The 20664-nt window shown below is 38.7% G+C and overlaps 1 protein-coding gene across 1 annotated transcript in view; it reads right to left on the bottom strand.

Moving 5' to 3' along the window:
• Nucleotides 1–234: 234 nt before the first annotated feature.
• RASA3 (RAS p21 protein activator 3) overlaps nt 235–20664 on the bottom strand; it is a 127895-nt gene continuing 107465 nt past the window's right edge. Inside the window, exons 12-24 of the mRNA XM_054271484.1 lie at nt 19321–19435; nt 18367–18441; nt 17400–17523; nt 16143–16249; nt 15446–15523; nt 14444–14521; nt 13825–13898; nt 10071–10177; nt 9053–9135; nt 5435–5646; nt 4583–4686; nt 2656–2839; nt 235–2074 (exon numbers count right to left, since the gene is read on the bottom strand). Of these exons, the coding sequence (XP_054127459.1) occupies nt 1999–2074; nt 2656–2839; nt 4583–4686; nt 5435–5646; nt 9053–9135; nt 10071–10177; nt 13825–13898; nt 14444–14521; nt 15446–15523; nt 16143–16249; nt 17400–17523; nt 18367–18441; nt 19321–19435 (1417 nt within the window). The 3' untranslated portion in view covers nt 235–1998. The remainder of the gene's footprint in view (nt 2075–2655; nt 2840–4582; nt 4687–5434; nt 5647–9052; nt 9136–10070; nt 10178–13824; nt 13899–14443; nt 14522–15445; nt 15524–16142; nt 16250–17399; nt 17524–18366; nt 18442–19320; nt 19436–20664) is intronic.

Genomic DNA, 20664 nt, shown 5'->3' with positions numbered 1-20664 from the left:
GCTAAGGTAGTTCATGGCTGGCTCAGATGCCCAGTCTGCCTCACTGCAGAGTCCCATGGGTGCAATGCTGACAAGAAAAGGGGTGAGTGGGGATGGGACGAGGAGCAAGGATGGGACTAGGCAGGTTTCACTCACAAGGATCTCCATCCATGGCCCCCACTCTCAGCAGATGATGTGCCAAGAGGCATGCTGGGGGCCACTGTGAATTTAAAAAGACTCCAAACGTGGACACAGTTCTCAGAAATAAACCATTTCTTTTAATTGGCAAGTAGAACACACATTACAGGTCATTAGTATTTTATAAACAATATTAAGTTACAAATACATGTTAAAAATTGCAGTTCATGGCAGCTAAAAGCTTGGAGTCCTAAATGCATCTTTGCAATGCTTCATTACTTCCCTTTCCCCAGTCTGCTGGGTGAAGATGAATAAAAGATCATCTATCATCTACTAGAAGGTGGTCTACTATATATTCAAACAAAACCAAAACTTAATTCCTAAGAATATCACTAACAGAGGCATTCAAAGTACTTTAGCCATCTTAAATCATGTCAGATGCAATGAGGACACACTTAAGAATTATTCTTTAACACATGAAGCAAAGACAGACATCTTCACATTAAACTGATCCACGCTTTCTGATCCGACTCAGCTTAAAACCTGTACTAGCTTCTACCCCACAGAGGCCTAAAGTCCATCATGCAGGCTTCCAAGCCATCAAAGTTAGATGTTTGTGTATCAGACCCTTACACAGAGAAAAATTATGGTGTACAGCTAAACAGCATACGTAAATATGCATTGAATATTTAGAAGATCTTTATTCCTTCTCCTTTTGTTGGTATTAGTGAGATACACAGCTCATTCCCTTTTTACTATACTCATAGTATTACCAAGTTATCATTATGCATGTTAATATACTAAATATCATTTAACAAGTCTCTTTTAAAAAGTATTTAAAAACATTTTTGGAAAAGTAGAAATCTATTTTCCAGAAAAGCAAGTGGTACTAGGATAGCATGGACTCCAGTGCATAAACATCCTTTCAGAGAAAACCCATCCTGACGACTTTTGTGCCTGGGAATCAGCATGTCTCAGCTGCCAGATTCATATTCTATTTGTCCTTCTCACTGTGCTGATAAAAGGTCATCAAAATCAGCTTACCTTGCCTTTCAGTTGGCAGACTTTCAAAGATTACCATTCACTGGACTGTGTAAGAGACACATAGCTCTGACATGAGTACAATTCTTTCTTACTCATATTATGAGAGTCAGTTTTATTACACTGCTGAGATTGCATCTTCAAATCCAAAGTCTGCTGAATGTGCCTGGAGAAATGACTTCGTATCTCAAAAATATCAAGAGTACCATTCAGATTTGAATTTCTATTAAAAACTGTGCACAGTTAGCAAAAATTACACCGCTGTAAAAACAAAAGGCCCACTCCTTGGCCTGCTCAGAATACACGCTACAATGTAGAGGATTACACCAGAGGGATTTTTCTCTGCTTCTTTTCTAAATGCAGGCATTAAAAGTAAAGTGTTACTAAGCTTTTCCTAAGACAGCACACAGGGGATATGGCATAATATACATTAATCTGGAACAAAAAACAGTAACAAACGACCTTTCTAGAAAATGCTGCACATTAGCAGCATGCTTGGTTTCCAAAACACAAGGAATTGCATGGAAGTTGTCAAGATGAAGTCCACACACCTTGATCATTGAACTGATCACTAGATTCCAAGAAACCAAAGCAAATTTAAAAATACACATGACAACTGCCTAGAAGGCAGGGTTTTATCATCTGTCAATAACCAGATGAATAAAGTGCATAGCAACTATTATAACAGTTTCTTGAAAAGAGAATACATTTACCAAGTCTCAAAGTTTGTAAGCTTGACACTTATCCATACATTTTGCTACATGTGTGGCTTCCCTTTTGTTTTGCTATTTAGCATCACTAATCAACCCTTCAGCACTGTCCTGCGATTTCCTTTGCACTTCATATGGAATGTGCTGAGATCTCTGACTGCTGCCTGATGTATGTCTGGAAGCTCTTGTCACCAATGGGATGTTCTCTAAAAGAAAAGAAAAAACCAGTTTTACACATAGAGCCATCTGTCAGGACATGAAAATGTCAGAACAGAAGGTGGAACACACAAGAACTTCTTCCCTAAATTTGATTTTCAGAGTTGCAATTGTAATGTTAACACTGCATTTTACTTGAGCTAGAACTGACTGAATTGATCCTCTCTTTTGTCAGTCATATGCAGAAAGCTGTATGTGTACACAAAATACAGTCATGTGGCTGTGTCAATTACTCTTTCCATTTTTAAACCAACACTCCAAGATAAGCTGGTAAACACCTCTATCTTCCGCTATTAACTACTGCTCAGCTCATCAGCATGGGCTCAAAATTTAAAACCAACAGTATAACAAACCCACATTTAGATTTTATGAATGAAACTGCATTAAAAACAAGCATTAAAAAATGCACTTCAGTGCTTTAAAACATTGTGGTATAAATACTAAGTCACAGTGCTATTCTGTATGTATTTGCAGGACCTTTTTTGGACAAAATAACGTGAAAACCAGAGCATAAGCAAGGGAAATACCATCTTCCAGGACTGTTCCTGTTTGTACAACCCATTGCACTTACTGGCTTCCATACTTTGTCTTCTTAAATTTATCCCTCTTATATTGAGCGTGCTCCTGCTCTAAATTTCCAACACCTTCAATAATCAGCTTTAGTGTTTTATATGTCTCCTTAGGGTCATCAATGATGAATGTAGAATACTCTTCCTCTTCAGGTCCATCATACACAGATTTGCTCCCACAGGCCTCTGGAGAAAAAAAAATGAAGTACAGGAATAGATATGAGGCAAGAGGGAAAAAAGCAAGACAAGCAGACTAAAAATATTCAGTCTGGGCTTCATATAGTTTCTTGGTTTGCTTCTGTAGGGCCACCACACAACTGTGGCTGACATCAACAGCGTAAGTTTTGCTGGGCTGTTGGGAGGCACAGAGGGTGTCCCATGCTCGTTCCCTCCTCCTCATCTTGTACAGAAAGGGCAGGAAGCCTGGCAGCTGCTCCTGGCTTGGTGAGAAGCTGTCCTTTGCTGCACAGGCAAGGCTTTAATCTCAATTGCCACTATCTGCACCCCATGCACACATTTGGAAACTTACACAGGCCTGCCTCTGCCACTGTGCTGCCTGCTTGATCTGCACAAAGTCAAGTATTCACTTGTGGGGACAGGTTCCATCGCCAGGCAGCAACTACAGGCTGAATTTGAAAACATTACAGGCTGAAGTGGTTGTGTTTTACCACATTACCCCTAAAAGATTCATACAATAAGTATAAGCAGAATATGCCATAACTACTGCCTGGCTGCCTGCTTTATGACATATCCAAAGGAGCAAGTTATCCTTCTATACCTTCTGATCTTAGCAGGGAGCCCTCCTGAATAGGAGATCTGGACATTGATTACACATGAACATCCACAACATAGTTCCCATGTGATCTACTCCTGCACTGTAGTGGGGACAGAAGAGGAAAGAGCATTTTACTTTGTCTCTCCTTCTAGCTTTACTGCTGTCCCAGTCTCAGCTTTCAAATTCCCTTCCCCTTGCTGCACTGTCTGTGCCAGAGCTGCGTCCTTTTCCCCGGCACTGACACTCGATGCTGGCTCTGGCAGCGAGGATTCGGAACAGGGGAAAGCTGGGCACCAGTTCAGACAGCTCGGAAGTGGTGAGGATCTTGAGTTTGCAATTGCACAGCAGCCAGGAACAGATTAAAGTGCTTTCCAGTCTGTGTGTTTGACACCACTGGCTTATCTCATATTATAAAATAAAGTCCTATTTAAGGATCAGTGCCACAGTGAAGGCTTCCCCGCCACTCCCTGTGCTAAACTGAGATTTCAAGTCTGGCACTGTGTACACCGGATACTTCTCTTGGCATGCCTACTAGTACCAACTTCCTCTGCTGTCTCTTCTTTCTTTTATCCTTTCCATCACATCTCTGCTTCCCTCAGCTCCTGAAAGCTTCCCAGCCAAAACTCCACTTTTTAACATTTCACAGGCACCCACAGGTCATCCTCAATGGGTAATTCTGACAGAGCCTTTCCAAAGAAACCATTTGTATCCAGCCTGTTCTTAGGCTCTGAATCAGGGAATGTGTGTGCACATGACTTCTGGTAACACAAAACCATATTCCACTGAAACCTCAACTTTGCTGGTGCAAGCTCTTGTCAGGATCAGTAAACCTCTGGTTCAGTGCTAGCTCTGATTTGTCAATTCAGAGCCTCCAAGCAACGCCCTGTGCCTATGCTATTTTAGGATGATGTGGTTAAGACCGTATTTCAAACAACTGTTCGTACGCAAAGAACTTTTTACAGACCATGCATGAGACTGCACCAAAAATAATACACACAACTGCCTCAAGACTGCAGAAGGGGAAACAAGTGGAATAAAGGCCACTGTGTTCTAGGAAGTGATTTGCAAGGCTAGATGAGCCAGAACATCCAACTTCTCACAAGCATTTTTGCTTTGGTAAGTGAATTGGAGATGTAATGATCTTTAATCCTCACCTTGCATTTTTTCCAATTTTGGCATATATAGGTTGAAAAGAGAGTAGATGCGCTCAGTTTCTCGATCTCCATCTATATCCAGTTGTATATTTGCTGGCAGACCTCTGTAAGGCATCAGAAGAGAGTAAAAGTTATTTGCTAAACAGTGTATTATGGCACACAAAGCACTTGACAAGGAAAACAAAGTAAATGTGAGTTCTCATGAAAGCCAAAAGAATGTGTGTAACAGAGTTCAAAACCTTCAATTTTTTCCCCAAAGAAGAAAAGTTCAAACTCATTTAAGCCTCTATTTATCCAGCATCTTTTCACTGACTTGAAAGAGAAGACTGTATCAGTATCCAGCCATTATGGTGAATTAGACAGCTACAACCAGATGGAGGAGCCAAAGTACTGAACTTCCAACTACCCAGGTCTTATCTCTTAGTCTAACTACCACTACAGTCTTGTGACTTCTCTCAGTTTAGATGAAAATTGCTTCCTACAAACCAGACAGTACATCTTTGTTTAAGAGAGAGTATGAGCAGCACTCTGAAAAGATCAATGTAGAATTAAATCTATCAGTAGATACGAATTTACAGGAATTTACAAACAGGATATTGAAGGGATTTTGGACATTTTTATTAATGACAGATAATCAAAACTAAAGTATTTTTAATCCCACAGTCACCTCCTATCATCATCTCTAACTCTTAGAAGTCAACATTTCCATCCAGACATGCAGAATCAGGAACACCAACAGATGGCCTTTGAACACCTGTACACCTGGCAAGTCTTGGTTAGCTGTGCCCTTGCAAGTCACCCTGCAGAGACACACATACCCATGGCAGTTGCCATGGCACATGAAACCCTTACCCTGTGCAGGGTGTGCAGCCAGGGGTGTTGTCTGCAGTAGCTTTACAGCAGAGCCAGTGGCCATTGAGATAGGCTGAGGGATGGTAGACCGTCAGGCGCTTCTTGTTGCACTGGCTAACTTTGGTGAGGATATCAATCCAGTCCTTGGCCTCCACACAATTATTTGCTTGGATATACAGGACTCTTCTTTCAGGTTGGATCACCTGGAACATCTGCAAATAAACCACAGAATAAAGCACCAGGATGAGTCAGTGAACCTAGGACTAGAATCAGAGTGAAGATTTATTGCAGGAAAAACACAGCATAATAAAAAAATGGACCAATAAAAACATTTCAACACAAATACAACCAAGCAGCAAATGTGCCCTTAAAAGAACGAGACCTTTCACCTGGTACAAGGAATAAGATACCATTCCTGTAGGAGATGATTTACAAATAGCTAATATCAACTTGCTGCTTGGGTCTCAACAAGACTTGTTGTCAGCCTCAGGGAAGCAATTTTAGTAATGCTGCAACTCCAAGTTTTGGAAGGCTGACAGAGGAACCCAGTGCTGGCCTGAAAGGAAACACTCATCAGCAGGAGGCAGAAAAGAGAAAAATTAGAGTCTGGATCCAGCCTTAGTGACAGCTTTGCCTTAGTACTGCCATTTCTCCAGTCCTTCTAGTACCCGTTTCAGCATGACCATTGCCTTTTAGTAACTTCCGTGCTTCTATAGCTGCTATTAGAGGATCACAGAAATACTGTTTCTCTTTGATTGACATCAGGTGGTTTAAATAATTACACATTAATTCTGTTACAGCTTGACCACCGAAAATCTTATCTAAAGCTCTCCTGCCTGTTCAAAACAGCTTGCAACCTACAAGGGTATTTACTTTCCTCCTCTTGAAGAAGAAACATTGTGATGCACAGCCTTATTGCTTGATTACACTGATCTCACACTGAAGATTACTAAGCTCAAGTTAGTGATCCTGGCTGCAAATTTTGGAAAGGTAAATTTCCTTCATTTCCTCTAGCTTCTGCAAATACTTCATTTTAATGCATTTTCTTCTTTCAGTTATGCCTAAATTATCTTTCTCCCCTCTACTTCTTCACTTGATTATTCAAATCATTAGACATTACATTGCCAGATGGAATACAATTTTATAAACAGCTGGTTTCATTGTGCTGTTTTAAAAAGAAAACCAGAGAGGTGCACACCCACACACAAAAAAAACCCCAAAAAACCAACAAAAACCATATAAACAAACTAAACAATAAGAACAAACCAGACTCAACAGAATTGAAATTTGCCTTTGTTTGTTACATATACCTGAAATACTGGCTTGAATTCTGCACCTAGCTGGTTGGGAGAATGTTGCAGACTGGTACCAAGCACAGTCCTTTCTTCCCTTGTGACACTTTTAAATGTGCATCATGCCAAATAGCAAAGGGAAAACTCAAACAATCATTTCCCTGGATTTAGCAGGGAAGCACTACTAGTATCAGACAATTGGTCTGATATTGGTCCCTAATGGCATCAGACCATGATTAGAAAAGCACAATGCACCATGGCAGCATAGGAGCTGCTTGGTGTGATCAGTCCAACAGTGCCAACTACACACCAGAGTCCTTTCAATAAAACTCTTCAGGGCATAACTGGCAATTTGATTTTGGGATGGAAGGAAGAAAAAGGAAGACAGGAGCATGCAGTTCAACTCCCTATTAACACAGAGCTACAAGTAAAAGAATTTTAATGTCCTGCTGGGCTAAATGGAGCCTCCTGCACTGCAACAAGGAACAGATTTAAGGAATATGGCCTTGTGTAAGGGGATACCAACCAAAGTGATCCAACATATGGCAACAGTTACTGAGGAGCCCACAACTAAGCCAAGAATTTCAAGTGGCTGCAAGACCTTTACACTACCAAAACCACCAGTTGTCTCTCAAACAACACAGAAGACTCAAAGTACTTAAAGCCACCCCCAGATTCCCCAGACTGTGCTTAAGAACAACAAAGGCTACTGGCCTCACTGCCAGATAGGCAGGTTTAACATGAGAGAGAAAGACACACTTGGTGCAATTCAGAGCACAGATACACTGGGAGTATTTATACAAAATGTGAATTTTTATCACACAGGCACCCACAAGGGAATATCCATTGCAAATACATCTGCTGTGGTGTTTTGAGAATTCTGATCTTGCTGCAGTAATCTATTTATGTATGGCAAGAAAAATAGGAATATATTAGTACAAGAAAGTGATAACATTACTTTCTACTGTTAATGGAAAGACTGAACCTTATTCTCTGGAATGGATATAGTCACCTTGATTTCCCAGGTAATACTTAATTTAAGCAACCAAAACAGCACAGGGTTTTTAATGCTAACAATAAAGGTATATTTTTCCAATAATAAATCTTCATAATGCAGACATATTTTGGATGCTCAGTCTAGCTCAGTACACTCAGCATAAGTTACAGAATCATAGCTCACTCCTCTCTACAGACAGTGAGTTTTATCTCAACTGTGTGGCTGCTTTCAGTTCAAACAAGTTAGTTTGCAAAGTGCAGTTCATCACATGTTATAGCTGCCTTCTGATAGCCTAAATTATTTTGCAGCTTGGTTGGTTTTTGTCTGTGTAGTAGAGTCATAAACACTAGAGCAAACTACAGTACAACTGAGATGTGTTCTAGAAGCAGGTGAAACAGAAACTTACTCCACATTTTAGCAGAGAGAGAGATACTACCAAAATCATACCTAAAACTGGGAAATACTGAAGAGCCTAGAATTGTATTTAACTTTTAACAAAGAGCTGTTTGAGGAACCTAATATCTAGGGCAGGATTGAGCACTGCCCTGCATGGTGCTCACAAGCAGTGTAGATGGCAGGAAGGACTTAAAGGCAGAAAAAGATAAAAGTCACAACAATTTTTATGTGTAAGTAAGTCTGTGGTAGGTGCATGTTTGAACTGGGAAAAAAACCCTGAGCTCTTTTTTTGTTTAGACACAATTTTTTAAGGACTGGACTCAGCTTTACAGGCAGAGGTGTATGAAAAAGGCTCCCAACATCACCCAAACTGATCAAGTCTGTTCTTACACAATACAGAAGTTGGCAGTGGTGTTCCATGCATGAGAAATACAGCTGTATTTTATTCCCTAATGTGGCAACCAAAATGGTAAACCATACCAGCACAGCACAGATGTTTTGGTACATAACCTAACCCAAATTAAATATAAATATACAAATCCATGAACCAAAAAAGAAACCTAATAGCTAATAAAGAAGTAGTGATCCTTCACAGTTATAAGCAGCAAGTTCCTGCTCACCAGAGAGGCCTGGCAGAAAGGGCAGGGGCTCGATCATCTTACCTGTGTGTGACCTTACAGAGCTGGCAGCTGACCTGCAGCGCTCAGTACTGAGTGTGCTGCAGATCATGAAACCCAGAGACTGCTGACTGGGCTGTTAAGAATCTCAATGGGCTGCACTTTTGGAAACTCCTGCTACTATATACAGAACAAGCAGCTGTGGTTGTACATCTTTCAAGAGAAACCCAATCCAGGTTACAGAAGGGAAAAAGGCGATTAGGCTGCTGGATCTGGAGCAGCCTAACAAATACATTAATGAAGATGACCTACTTACATTTTTCATTTTAAAGGATTCCTCCTCTAGTCTTTCCACTGCCAGAATGTTTTCAATTGGAATGCTACACAGAGGGTGATCACCTGCAGAACACAGACACACAGATAATGAGCTCACAACTCATCTTCACCTTTTGCCCTTTTTCCAAGGGCTAATTCAGTTTCTTTGAAGATAATTTTGACTGCATAAGAAAAGAGGGAAAATCTTTCACTCAGCAGGGATTTGCTAGCATGGTCCTTAAGTATTATCTTAAGCACATTTCTCTTTTCAACTGCACTACCTTATGCTAGCAAACCTCTTAGAAACTGATTACTGCAGCAGGACACGGTATATTTACTGCAAAGGTGACCATGAAATAAATCATTCTTGTCAGCTGAACTGAACTAGTGGTGATGCAAGACCTCAAAGCTGAGTGTGAAATAATGACTGGCATGATCTGAACACACTTCCTTATCTTTCTTCCTCCCTATGTACTTACATGATGAAAGGAAGTGGTATTTGTTGTGTACTATTGAACAGACAGGAACAATTTGCAAAAAAGTAAAATCCTTGCTATTAGGCAACATTAAGTGAACACATTTTTTTGAAGTTCAAAGATTGCAGGTGAATTCCTGTCTACTGTATCCAGTTGTGCCAACACTATACAGAATTTATGAGCACATGCTGAGATGCATCTGAGAATGTCCAATACAAACCCAAATTCCAGCTTGAGGTTTGTAGGTTTTGTTTCCTAGGACGATCTAGGTAACTGTGAAACCTACAGATGATGTTATTGACTGATATTAGACAAATATTATCAAATAGTTTGCTAACTTAGAGGGTATTGTGCTATCTAAGAAGCTTCTCTAACTGTCAATACAGACACTAAAAGAAGAGCAAGAACATACAGGCTGACAGACATGCCTGCACTGTGTCTTGTATAGTTTCACATCTGGATCTCAGTCTTCTACTCCTACACAATCCTTCTGTTTAATCTTTGCTTCAATGTATCAAAACAAGACTGGCAAACCTTTGTTACCTTTGCTTTTCTGATAGGTAAACTCGTGGTTTGTCAGGCGAAACCATCTCTTCTTAAAGTTTTTCATTCCAAATCGTTTTCTTCCTTGTGCTCTCTTGATCATGAACCTAGCAAACAGGGCACCAATTGTTACAGTACATGCTTATGTATGGAGATTTATACATAAATGTGTACATATAGAGATATGTCATAGCACTTGCAAAGCTTTAGGAGGGGATACAGAGTGTTCTCTAATTATTGAGGTCTTGTCTTGGCAAGGAAAAGTGTCACATTTGGACAGGTTTGGTGCATCTATTAGTTAGGTCTGTCCTTTTTCCAGATCTAGATGAAGGGCAAGACATGTAATTTGACTTGAAGTTAGTTAACTAATTTAACTGAGCTGCAGTTTGTGCCCTTTCTGCAGTTACAAATCCAGCTAAATGGTTTCCTAGTACAGCAGAAAAAAGGCAGAACACTGTTAGTACTGCTCTGCTAAGCTCAACCTGTTGACTCTACAAGCTTCATTTATTTTTTTTTAAGCTATGAGAAAGCTCAAAAAGTTTAGATTATGTTTAATAATTAACAGGCAGGTGTAAAGCCTCTGGAGCACAGGGACTGTACCCTTACATGCTTTAATCACTCTCAAGCTCTAAAAACAAAATCAGGATGTTCCACAGCCTCATTTGCAATTGCACACAGGTACTGCAGTTGAAATGCAATTTCAGTAACAAAGCGATCTCATGGCTGGAAGGCAGAGCACCCCCATCACTTTTTCGGCAGATTAGGGGTGTTCATTTACTGAGTTGTCAGTTTTAATTAATTTCAAACTTGAATGAGTTTATTGTGAAATTAGTTTACCGGGAAACTGTGATGCATCCACCACTTTCCTAACCACTAAATCAATCCAAAAGCTTCATTGTGACTTTGGTGACTTCAAACTGCTCAGCAACACTTTTGTTAGATAAAAATGTGTGTCCATATGCAGTAGAGAGTTGATAACAGCTACTCTACACATTACATTAACTATTGTGCCAAATACAGAACTGTATAATGGAGTGGGTAAAAACTACTTACTACAGAGTAGTTTTTGTCAAGTAGGAAGGCACTACACAGCACAAAGAGCACACAGAGAGAACAGCAAATGACCTGGTTTAAGATTTTTCAATAGCACAGCTAAAATGCTTAGAACAGCTAATACTGTTTCTTGCTTCTGGTACCTTCAGTCACAAATAACTACAATACATCTGACCAAACCACAGGTCTGTTTAAAGCTCAAACAGAGATCCAAGTTCCTTCAGACTTTAACTATTTTGTAACCAGCTGGGCTGGTGCCTGCTGCTCATTCCAAGCTGTGTGGGCAAAAGCTGACAAAGACTGTCTACAGCAGCAGATTTTTTTTTTAACTGGTTATAGTTACACATCTCTCATTCTTAAAATGGTCAGACAGTTCTGTGTTGGTCCTTATTCTTGGAATACTTGAGAAATATTTAATAACACCATGTGATTCAGGTTGTCACCAGGCCCATTGGCAGTAGCCCTCAGATTCCAGGTTAACACAAATTTCAAAGGAAGAACTGACACTCTTGGGCAGGACAACATGCTCTTCAAGTTAGTTTCTAATCTTTCTCATGCCAACACTTAGAAAAGGTGACTTAAAATTGCAAACTCCTACAGAGCCTCCCTTCTTTGAAAAAGGCAAACTCCATATGGCAGAGCTAAGAGCACATTTCTAATTAAATTCTTCCTAGGTGACACAGCCAAGAGAAAAATGTGCTTTTATTTTCCAGAGATAGGTGACTAGCATTCAAAGTCACAGAAGTGATACAGTCAACTTCTTTGTTTCTAGCAATTGCAGAAGATATGAGAAATCAGAGCAATTAGAAGCACAAAGGAGAAAAAGTCCAAGATAAAATCCATTTCAGTACAAGGTGGTTGGAGAAACTGTTTCTTCTCATGCTTATGGTGGACCTGAATCTGGATCCATCTTAGCTTTGCTTGGAAGTACTGACATGCCCTTTTCACCACCAACAAAAACAAAAAAAATTAGTTCTCCTTTTCATTCTCTTCCTTTTGGAAAGAACCAGGCAGGCAGCTGTTGAGCAGTGATGGCATGATTGATGCCAGCATACCCAAGTGCCAATGACTAATCTTTTCATCCAAAAGTACTTATGCTCTAGCTTTCCATTTGATACTCTTAACAGAGGTAAAGATAGATTAAAAGCACAGAAGCAAGCAAACATATTGCAAAGGCAAATAGAAACCTTACTAAACAGCCATTCAGTCTGGAGAAGAATCAAATCAAAGGCTGTGAGAAGTCCCACAACAAAACATGGCAATAATGCAAAAAAGAAAATAAGACTGTTGAAGGCCACTTCTTAGCCTTGGGAATAATTTACATGAATAGTAATTAAGAAGTGCCTAGAAAATGCATGGCCTCTTCATCATTCCCAGTAAGTTCTTCAGGATCCATACAGTGCTTCTTGGTGCCCTGCCTATAGATAGAAATCCTTTATTCTCTATTTACAGCAGGTTTTTGTTTTAAGGAAAATAAAATAAAAGGTCAACATCAATAAATGAGTAACTAAATGTTCTGTGCTGGGTTTACACAGGCATTTCAGGATGGTTAAACAGGGTACTTCCTCCCCAAAGTTAAGTCAGACAAATCTACTGCTGCAAAGGACATGCTGTCAGCCAGTAGCTACAGCAAAGCAGCAACTGCCTCTACCATCTTACCTGCATGAACTATTACCATCAACTTTCTTTACTGTTAGTTTAAGAGTCCTTACAACAGCAGCCACAGGCCGAGCAAGAAAAGACAGAAAAAAATCAGACAGGAGCAAAAGAAAGACAGAGGCAGAAAAAAATGTTTTACAGTTAGAGGGTAAATGTTACAAATTATAAATTTATTTTGAAAACCAAAAGGATGATAAATGTACAGAATTAAATTAGACAAAATTGCTTCTAAGGACAGAGGTTTATCAGAGAAGTGAACTGTCAAGGTTAAACAGAAGGGGTAGTCATGTTTTCACTGAAAATGTAGGTTTTGCATTACTTAAAACAACGATGAGGGCTTACTTTCAGACACTATTTGAGCTTACTGAGCTCTGATAAATTTGGATTTTTTCCTTTCTTCCTCCCAGCTCAAAGAAGCTATTTCTAGTATGCACTTAGATGATCTTAACAACCCAGTTTTGTAACAAAAAATGCCAACAATTGGTATCTGAAACTAAGACAGCATATGGAACATACTTCCCAAAAAAGGAAAGGTACTGAAACTATAAACTGTTCCAAGTGCATGTCAAATTTTCCTTGAAATGCCCATGATAATAGTTAGCATATGTATCTCATAGGGCAGCAAAAGCAAATTCTGTTTGCAGGCTTTGCTCTGTTTAAGTTATTCAGTATCTCTCTTCAGAGTCTTCCATTATCTTCACAGTGAAATTTTACAGCTTTTATTCACTAGAATTCAGGAAGATCCCAGCTTGATTTTCATACAATGCTGAGTTTATTTGGCCTTAGCTAAGCTAATTAAGTTCTACAGGCTTCTCTTTCCTCCACTTATTTCAAAACACATTTATATTAAGATCTTTAAACCAAATGAAAATATGTTCAAATCAGCTATAGCAACCACAGAGAGCAGAAATTGCAACACAAGAATTCTCCTACATCCCTCTCTGACTGCATGAATGGAACAGGGGTGGCAGAAAAAGAGATGGTTGCCTTAGAATGGTAGTAAGCACACGACTGGATGGTTTTGTTGCACATGCATACTTACCCTTCTTTAAGCAATATAGGTTGCTCTATGCTCTTGTGATCTCTTCTTCCTGAAGATGAAATCAGATCTAGAAACTAAAGGTGAAAAAAGGCAGATGTAAAAATGGCAAGAACACACTACCCAAAGTAAAATCTTTCAGCATTTGCACAGCACAGAGCTATGAGAGTATTTGTAAAAGAAGTTAAACAGAAGGTAATGGCAGAAGCTTGAGGAATTTGGGAGGTTTTCTGGGTTGTAACCTAAAAATAGCACAAATGCTCTTAAGCAGTAGAAATGCAGATGCCCAATACTTCTTGTGCTTCTCCTTTGTTATATGGATCATTCACTTTCTTTTGGACTAAGCAATTTTCATCACAGATCTGCAGCACTCTATAAAGTACACACATCCCAAAAGCTCTCAGCAGCACCCTGTTAATCCAACCTATTTATTAACTAGAAATAGATGCAAAGAAATTTTACTACTGATGTGTATAATTTGAAAAAAGTTTCTTGAATATTAGTTATCAGGAGTCTGCTTTTCTCAACACACTTCCTGGTCTGCCAACAGTATGTATTGCTTTCTAGGATTCAACTTCAACAGCACAGCAGGATTTTTAGAACCTTCACATGTATTACTTACATTTTTTACTGCATCTGCATATTTCTGTTCATTGAAATAGTCATAAAATGTAGCCATGTAAGATTCCTTGAAATTGGCCTGAAATACAAAGCCAAAACCATGCATATCACCATACAGTTTATACAGAAAATATTATTATTAATAGCAGCAGGTCAGGAGGAAAACCACTGCAGACAGATCTTTTTCGGGCCAGAAGTAAAATAAGGAAAGTAGTACTTTCATGCTATACAGCACACATTCAGTAGTACCAAACTTTTATTTCAGAGAGGCAGGAGAATGCATTTCATATGTTCAGTTACTACAGTTAATAATGCATTCTTTAAATGCATTAAATGCTTCAAAATTCTGCTTTGGCTTTATTTTTTCCTCCTGACAATAAGTATAAGAAAAGTAATTCTGCTGTCTTGAAGGACTCACAGCTGAGGTACACAGTCACCCACAGTCACCTGTGTGAATCCTAACAAGACCCCAACCACCCCAAATTACCACCAGCTATAGCAGTGTGGTGCCTTAGGTACAGTTATTTCAATCAAACATCCAGAGTATGGGCATCTAGCTCTAATCTCACCACTGACAGAAAACTGAACTGCTATGAAAAGGAAAGTATAGCCCTTTCTCTTACTGGGTAACTTTTCTCAGCTGAGTTTTAAAATGCTGAAACAATCTATTAAGGCTTCTAGAGCTGCTGATCATGTATCACAGATAAGTAGAGAACTTCACAAGTTCTCCTGATTGTTGTCTTTCTTCCAAAGGAAGGAATGTAGAGCTCTGAAACAGACTTCTAGATTGGTAACACAATTTTGCTTTACCGAAATCTAATTCGGATTAAGATAGATTTAGTTTTCCTCTAAACATGAGAGGCTTATAATCAAAGCAATCATAACCAGTTTTGCATGAGCCTAGTGCAACTCAAGCATTTTAAAGGCTTAATTACAATTAATGATAAAAGATTTAAAAAATCACTTTCCTAAATTAAGTCATTAAATGAAATAGCATACTTACAGATTTAGATTTTGATAAGCTGCCTAGTGTTTGAATGGTTTTAGAGATAAGGGTCAAAGTTCGAGAAGTCTGAGGATCCTAGGAAGAAGAACAATATTATATGGACTAGCTATTTAAAATAATGAATAGAGGAAGGTAAACTATATTTATTCTTTCTTATTTCACTTGCAGAAGAGTAATAAAAAATTAGAAAAGACCCTCAATAAAACACTGCAGGAAAAAAAATGCTTTTATATTAAAAGGTTTTTGGCTCGTAAGCCATCATGCTCCATTAGCTTCAGAGATCCAAAGGCAATCACTTACAAAACAAAAACAAGGCTGTCCACATCCTCCCACTCCCAATAAGAACAACTACTAGAAGCCTGACATATATTGTTTAACATCCAAAATATTTCCAACACTTCTGCCAATCAATCCAGCATTAATATGATGTGGCAAGAATGAAGCAATGATCCTTTTTTCCACAGTAGCTTAGACCATCTACCTTGTTTGTCCTTAAATTTCACTCTTCTTCCAACATCTCCCAAGTTCTTCACATGCAAAGTCATTCAACATATGCTTCACATCCAAGACAGATATAACAGATCTTTGAACTAACAAAGGTACTTTTCCTGAAGGCTATTACAAGAATTGAAGAAAGACTCTTCTGGTGACAGAACCATAAGCACAGCTAGAAAAAAACTGATACAGCACTTACTGGATGGTGTGGTGTAAGCTGAAAGAGGTTTGGAGAAAGAATGGCAGGAGCAAAGAACCTCAGGAAAATAAAGCTGCTGACAGCTGTGTACCTTACATCTAGGTCACCTATTAAAAAGAAAAAAAAATACCTCTACTCAGCATTTCAATAATCTTTCCTGAAAAGCCTCATGAAATTATCAGAGCCTTGAGAGAGCTAACTCCAGCATGTGCTGGATAATGTATGTATTTGTGAGTTACAGGATTAACTGATGACAGAGGATTTGGAGCCAGAGATGAGCTAGCCTAACGCAAGGAAATGTCAATGAGAGCCTCTTTAAAAAATAACCAGGTTCATAACATAAGCTGCAAGAACACCATTCACTTTTCCACCACACAGGGAATTTCACAGACATCTGCTATTCCATATATGCACTGAATTATGATGAATAATTTACACAGTTTATGAAATGTTCAGCACAGAGGCCAAGTCTCAGTTACCTACTTATAGCCCTGAGCACAAGTGTTGTACAGACTCCTAATGTATCTATTCCAGTTGGTAGATACAAAAAATACATTTTATGTATTTATTTAAACATAACAAGACGACAGCACAGTCTATGGTTTTCCACTTGAGTTTGCCTACTCCAAAATGACTATTTAAAAGCTGAACTCATATTACTCTCTCTAAAACTTCCCTACTGTAATCTGCTTCCTTTCATGAAAATACAAAGCTTGGTTGTTTTGCTTAATTCTGATTTTACACTGCCCACTGACTCTCACAGAGTCAAAACAGCTAAGAGAACTGGAAAGAGTTGTTTCTTGACAGCCAGAAAACCTTTGCAGCACATGGGCTCCTAGAGCAGTGAGCTTGCAGTAACTCCAATTTATAGACTGGCTTTTATTACAGATTGACATACAAGCAGAAAATAATTCCACTGCATGAAATCTGCTGAATGAGCCATTACAATATCATGAACATTTGAAAATTGAGTACACTTTGCAAGTACTGAACCTATAAATGATCATCATAATGATCTTTTTAAATGCTGTTTTCCTTAGAAAGATGTTTAAGAAAAAACTCCAATCATCATCAAAAATCATGTTCCTTTGTGGAATGAATAAATGATGAGAAAACAGCATTAACATACTGCAAATATTATTTTGGATAAATTGCTGTTCACATACTAAATTCAGCAGGGATTATGCAGACTGCTAGACTACACCTGTATTTAAAAGCTATCAGTTATGTAAAATAAAATTATATCTATAAACTCACCTTGAAAACGTTTGGCAGCTGATTCTCTCAGTGAAAAGAAAATATCACACATCACTGTAGGACAGCTTACACCAGATTTTGTAATTACAGTAAAAATGCGATCAACATACTGCCTCAGATTTTCCTGAAAAAATGCAAAGATTATGACAAAATTAGTATAATTTTCTGCTGTGCAAAGTGGCACTATTCCTGGTTTTATTCATAGTGGCATCATTAAAAGATTCCCACTTTCAACATTATACACTTGAAAAACAAACTCTCACTCAATTATACTGTTTGGGAAATGCACATATTCAAGAAGAAGAGTAAAAATATCATTCCTATTAAACCAAACATTAAATGATGCAGCAGTATGGCAAATCATTCCTTCCTCTAGCACTGTTTACTATATCATCAGCAGAATCATAGAATCATTAAAGCTGGGAAAGATCTCAGATCATTGAGTCCTACAGTTAACTCAGTCCTGCCAAGTCCACCACATCCATAAGCCCCTCGTACATTTCTAGGGAGGCCAATTCCACCACTTCCTTCAGCAGCCTGTTCCAGTGCCCGACCACCCTTAAGAAACTTTTCCCCAATATGCACTTTAAGCCTCCCCTGATGCAATCTGAGGTCTCATCCTCTCATCCTGTCACTTGTTACTTGGGAGAAGAGGCCAACCCACAGCTTGCTTCAACCTCCTTATAGCTGAAGAGAGAGAGGTCTCCCCTGAGCCTCCATTTCTCCAGGTTAGCCACAGGCTAAATTATCCTTGTCCTCAGGGCAGCAGGAGAAGTCATTAACTTTCTACAGGTATTGCATTTATAGCATAATACAAAGCTGTTGTGAAATAATTATAAGGGTGATGTCAAGAAATCTTACAGAGTATGCTAATGAATGACAAAATTATTTGCAAGATCAAGCTTCTGAGGACCTCAGTTAAACTTGATGGCATAAATAGAGACTGTCTTCAAAATCTAATGCATACCCTGTTATTTTCCAGGTTTTCACCATCTTTTAATTTCACAGGATCAATTTCACAAGGTTTATGGACCTGGCAGATCTAGAAAAAAATATATAGTTAACAATTGACATATAAATTTATCTGCAAGTACAAAAGGTTTTGTAAAAAGCTTAATCTTTTAGCTTTTGAGATGAGATGTAAAAGGCAAAAGTCAACTTTATAAACAGTATTTTTTTCTTTTAACAGCAAAGGTAAATTATGTGTGATCTTTATTTTTTCCCAAAAAGCAGCATTAATTTTCTACCCTTTCCTTCAACTGAAATGCAGAACTGTTCTTTAGACTTTCTCAAGCAAAGCTGTCCAAGAAAAGTCCTGTTTTTTTCCAAAACAGTCAACTTTGAAAGTACTTCCATATTCTTTAAAACTTGACATTCTCTGATGAAACATTAAGACAAGAACAGCTAAAGAAATTGTCAAATCATTTAAAGGAAGTCTGTGGTCTGAAAGTATTGCCCAATTACAGCACTAAAATACCCACACCCACCATTCTGGACTGTAGAGATAATAAACCATTGTTCCAATATGTGCATCACATGCACAGTTATCTAAGAATAACTGCATCCCTTTAAACCCACTGGATGAAATGTATTATTTATAGCTTCACAACAGCTTTCTATTGGATATACTATTTATTAGTTTCTCAGAAACAATATATGCTAGTTTTTTTAAAACAGGGTAATGTGGTTTAATAAATAGAAATTTTACTTTTCCTTTAATGCAATCCAACTGTTTCTGAATTGGGCAACTCAGCTGTGGCTAACTTAACAAACAGGATTTTAATGCAGAAACAAGCTATTAATAGCTATTAAACATTATTCTTACAAAGTGCTCTTAAAATGAGAAGTTATAAACAGTATTTGTTCCCTGAAGGCCTTTACAATGATATTTTACCAAATAAACAGTCTGAACTGTTCTTACCTCATCTATAATTGGCTTTAGAGTAACTTGCAGATAATGCATCCCTGCCAGTTTCATCGTCTCGTCAATGCACTTGGAAGTTAACGAGTTTCCTCTGAAAATGGTGTTTGGATCTCTGGAAGTGAACAGTTTTCTGTAATTTAGTCTCTTTGTAATGAACTGCTAATACATGGAGATAAAAGCAGCAGTGAAAGGTCACAGAATTCTAGGTTTGAATACACAAGCAAAACCTCCCTTTGACAGCAGCCTGCCATTAAATGCAGTCATGCAGCATTTAGTGCACTTCCAGGGTCTAAGAGAAAAGCAGCAGCCTTGGAAAACTCAGAGGGACTACAGATCTTCGTTGTATTAGCATTTTGTGCTCAGTGCACTATCCTAATACACAGTGACACACAGGCTCAAATTCAAGAGGTCTACAGCACAAATCTGGGAAACACATCTGTTTTCACATGCTAATTTGAACACTGCTAATTTGAGTAAGGGAAAAAGGCAGTGACTTTAGTCTCACAACTACACTGGATATTGCACATGACCTACTACTTGCCTCTACAAAATAAGTACTTGTGAGCTGGGAGGAAGAAGAAAACACAGGCTCCAATGGCACTGCCATATTTTCTAAGGGACTTGGAGCACTGTTCTGTGATAACACAATGCAGACCCCAGTTCAGCCCTGATAACTGTGAGGCAAGGTGGCATCTTGCAGACTCTCAGGTTTTCCTAAAAATCTCTTGCACAGAACTCATCTTGTATTAGACACACAGCCTCTGTGACTGATAAAGCTTCAGCCAACTGCTCTATCATGTACCTGTACCTCCCTGATCAGCAATTTACTTTATGCAAATAGGTACATAGCCAATGATCTCATCTACAATATGTATCTCTGCTGCTTTTTTATCAAACTAACATGGACTGACTAGGGATCAGCAAGTTTCCTCATGCTACAGCAACCATGCTGTTTCAGTCAACCTGAGTTCAGAAAAAAAATACACCTATCTACAGGAAAGAAAGCACTTGATCCCTCAGACACTCTGAAAAGAGCCAACCTGCACAAAGACTTTATTTTGTACTAAGCAAGTATCCGTCATTTCACTTGACTCCAATTGTCTCTTCTACTGTTAGTCAAGAGCATGACTACACAGGCAGAAGGATTGTGGCAGCAAATATTCTTTAGCATGTGCTTGGGAAGAACACTAGATCTTACGCTGTTGAACTATCTACCCACCAGTAAGTCAAACAAGGAATTCAAAAGAAGCAGCTGACAAAACCCAACTTCACTTTCTGCCCTCCCATTTAAATTCAATCCCATCCTTAATCCTTCACCCTCTAACTGGGAGGACTAGATAC

This window comes from Melozone crissalis, unplaced genomic scaffold, assembly GCF_028551555.1.
Source record: "Melozone crissalis strain CALT ecotype California unplaced genomic scaffold, PUWL_Pcris_2 ptg000013l_1, whole genome shotgun sequence".
In the NCBI taxonomy this organism is placed as follows: Eukaryota; Metazoa; Chordata; class Aves; order Passeriformes; family Passerellidae; genus Melozone; species Melozone crissalis.
The sequence above is the reverse complement of the archived record's forward strand: the minus strand, read 5'-3'. Positions and strand labels throughout refer to the sequence as shown.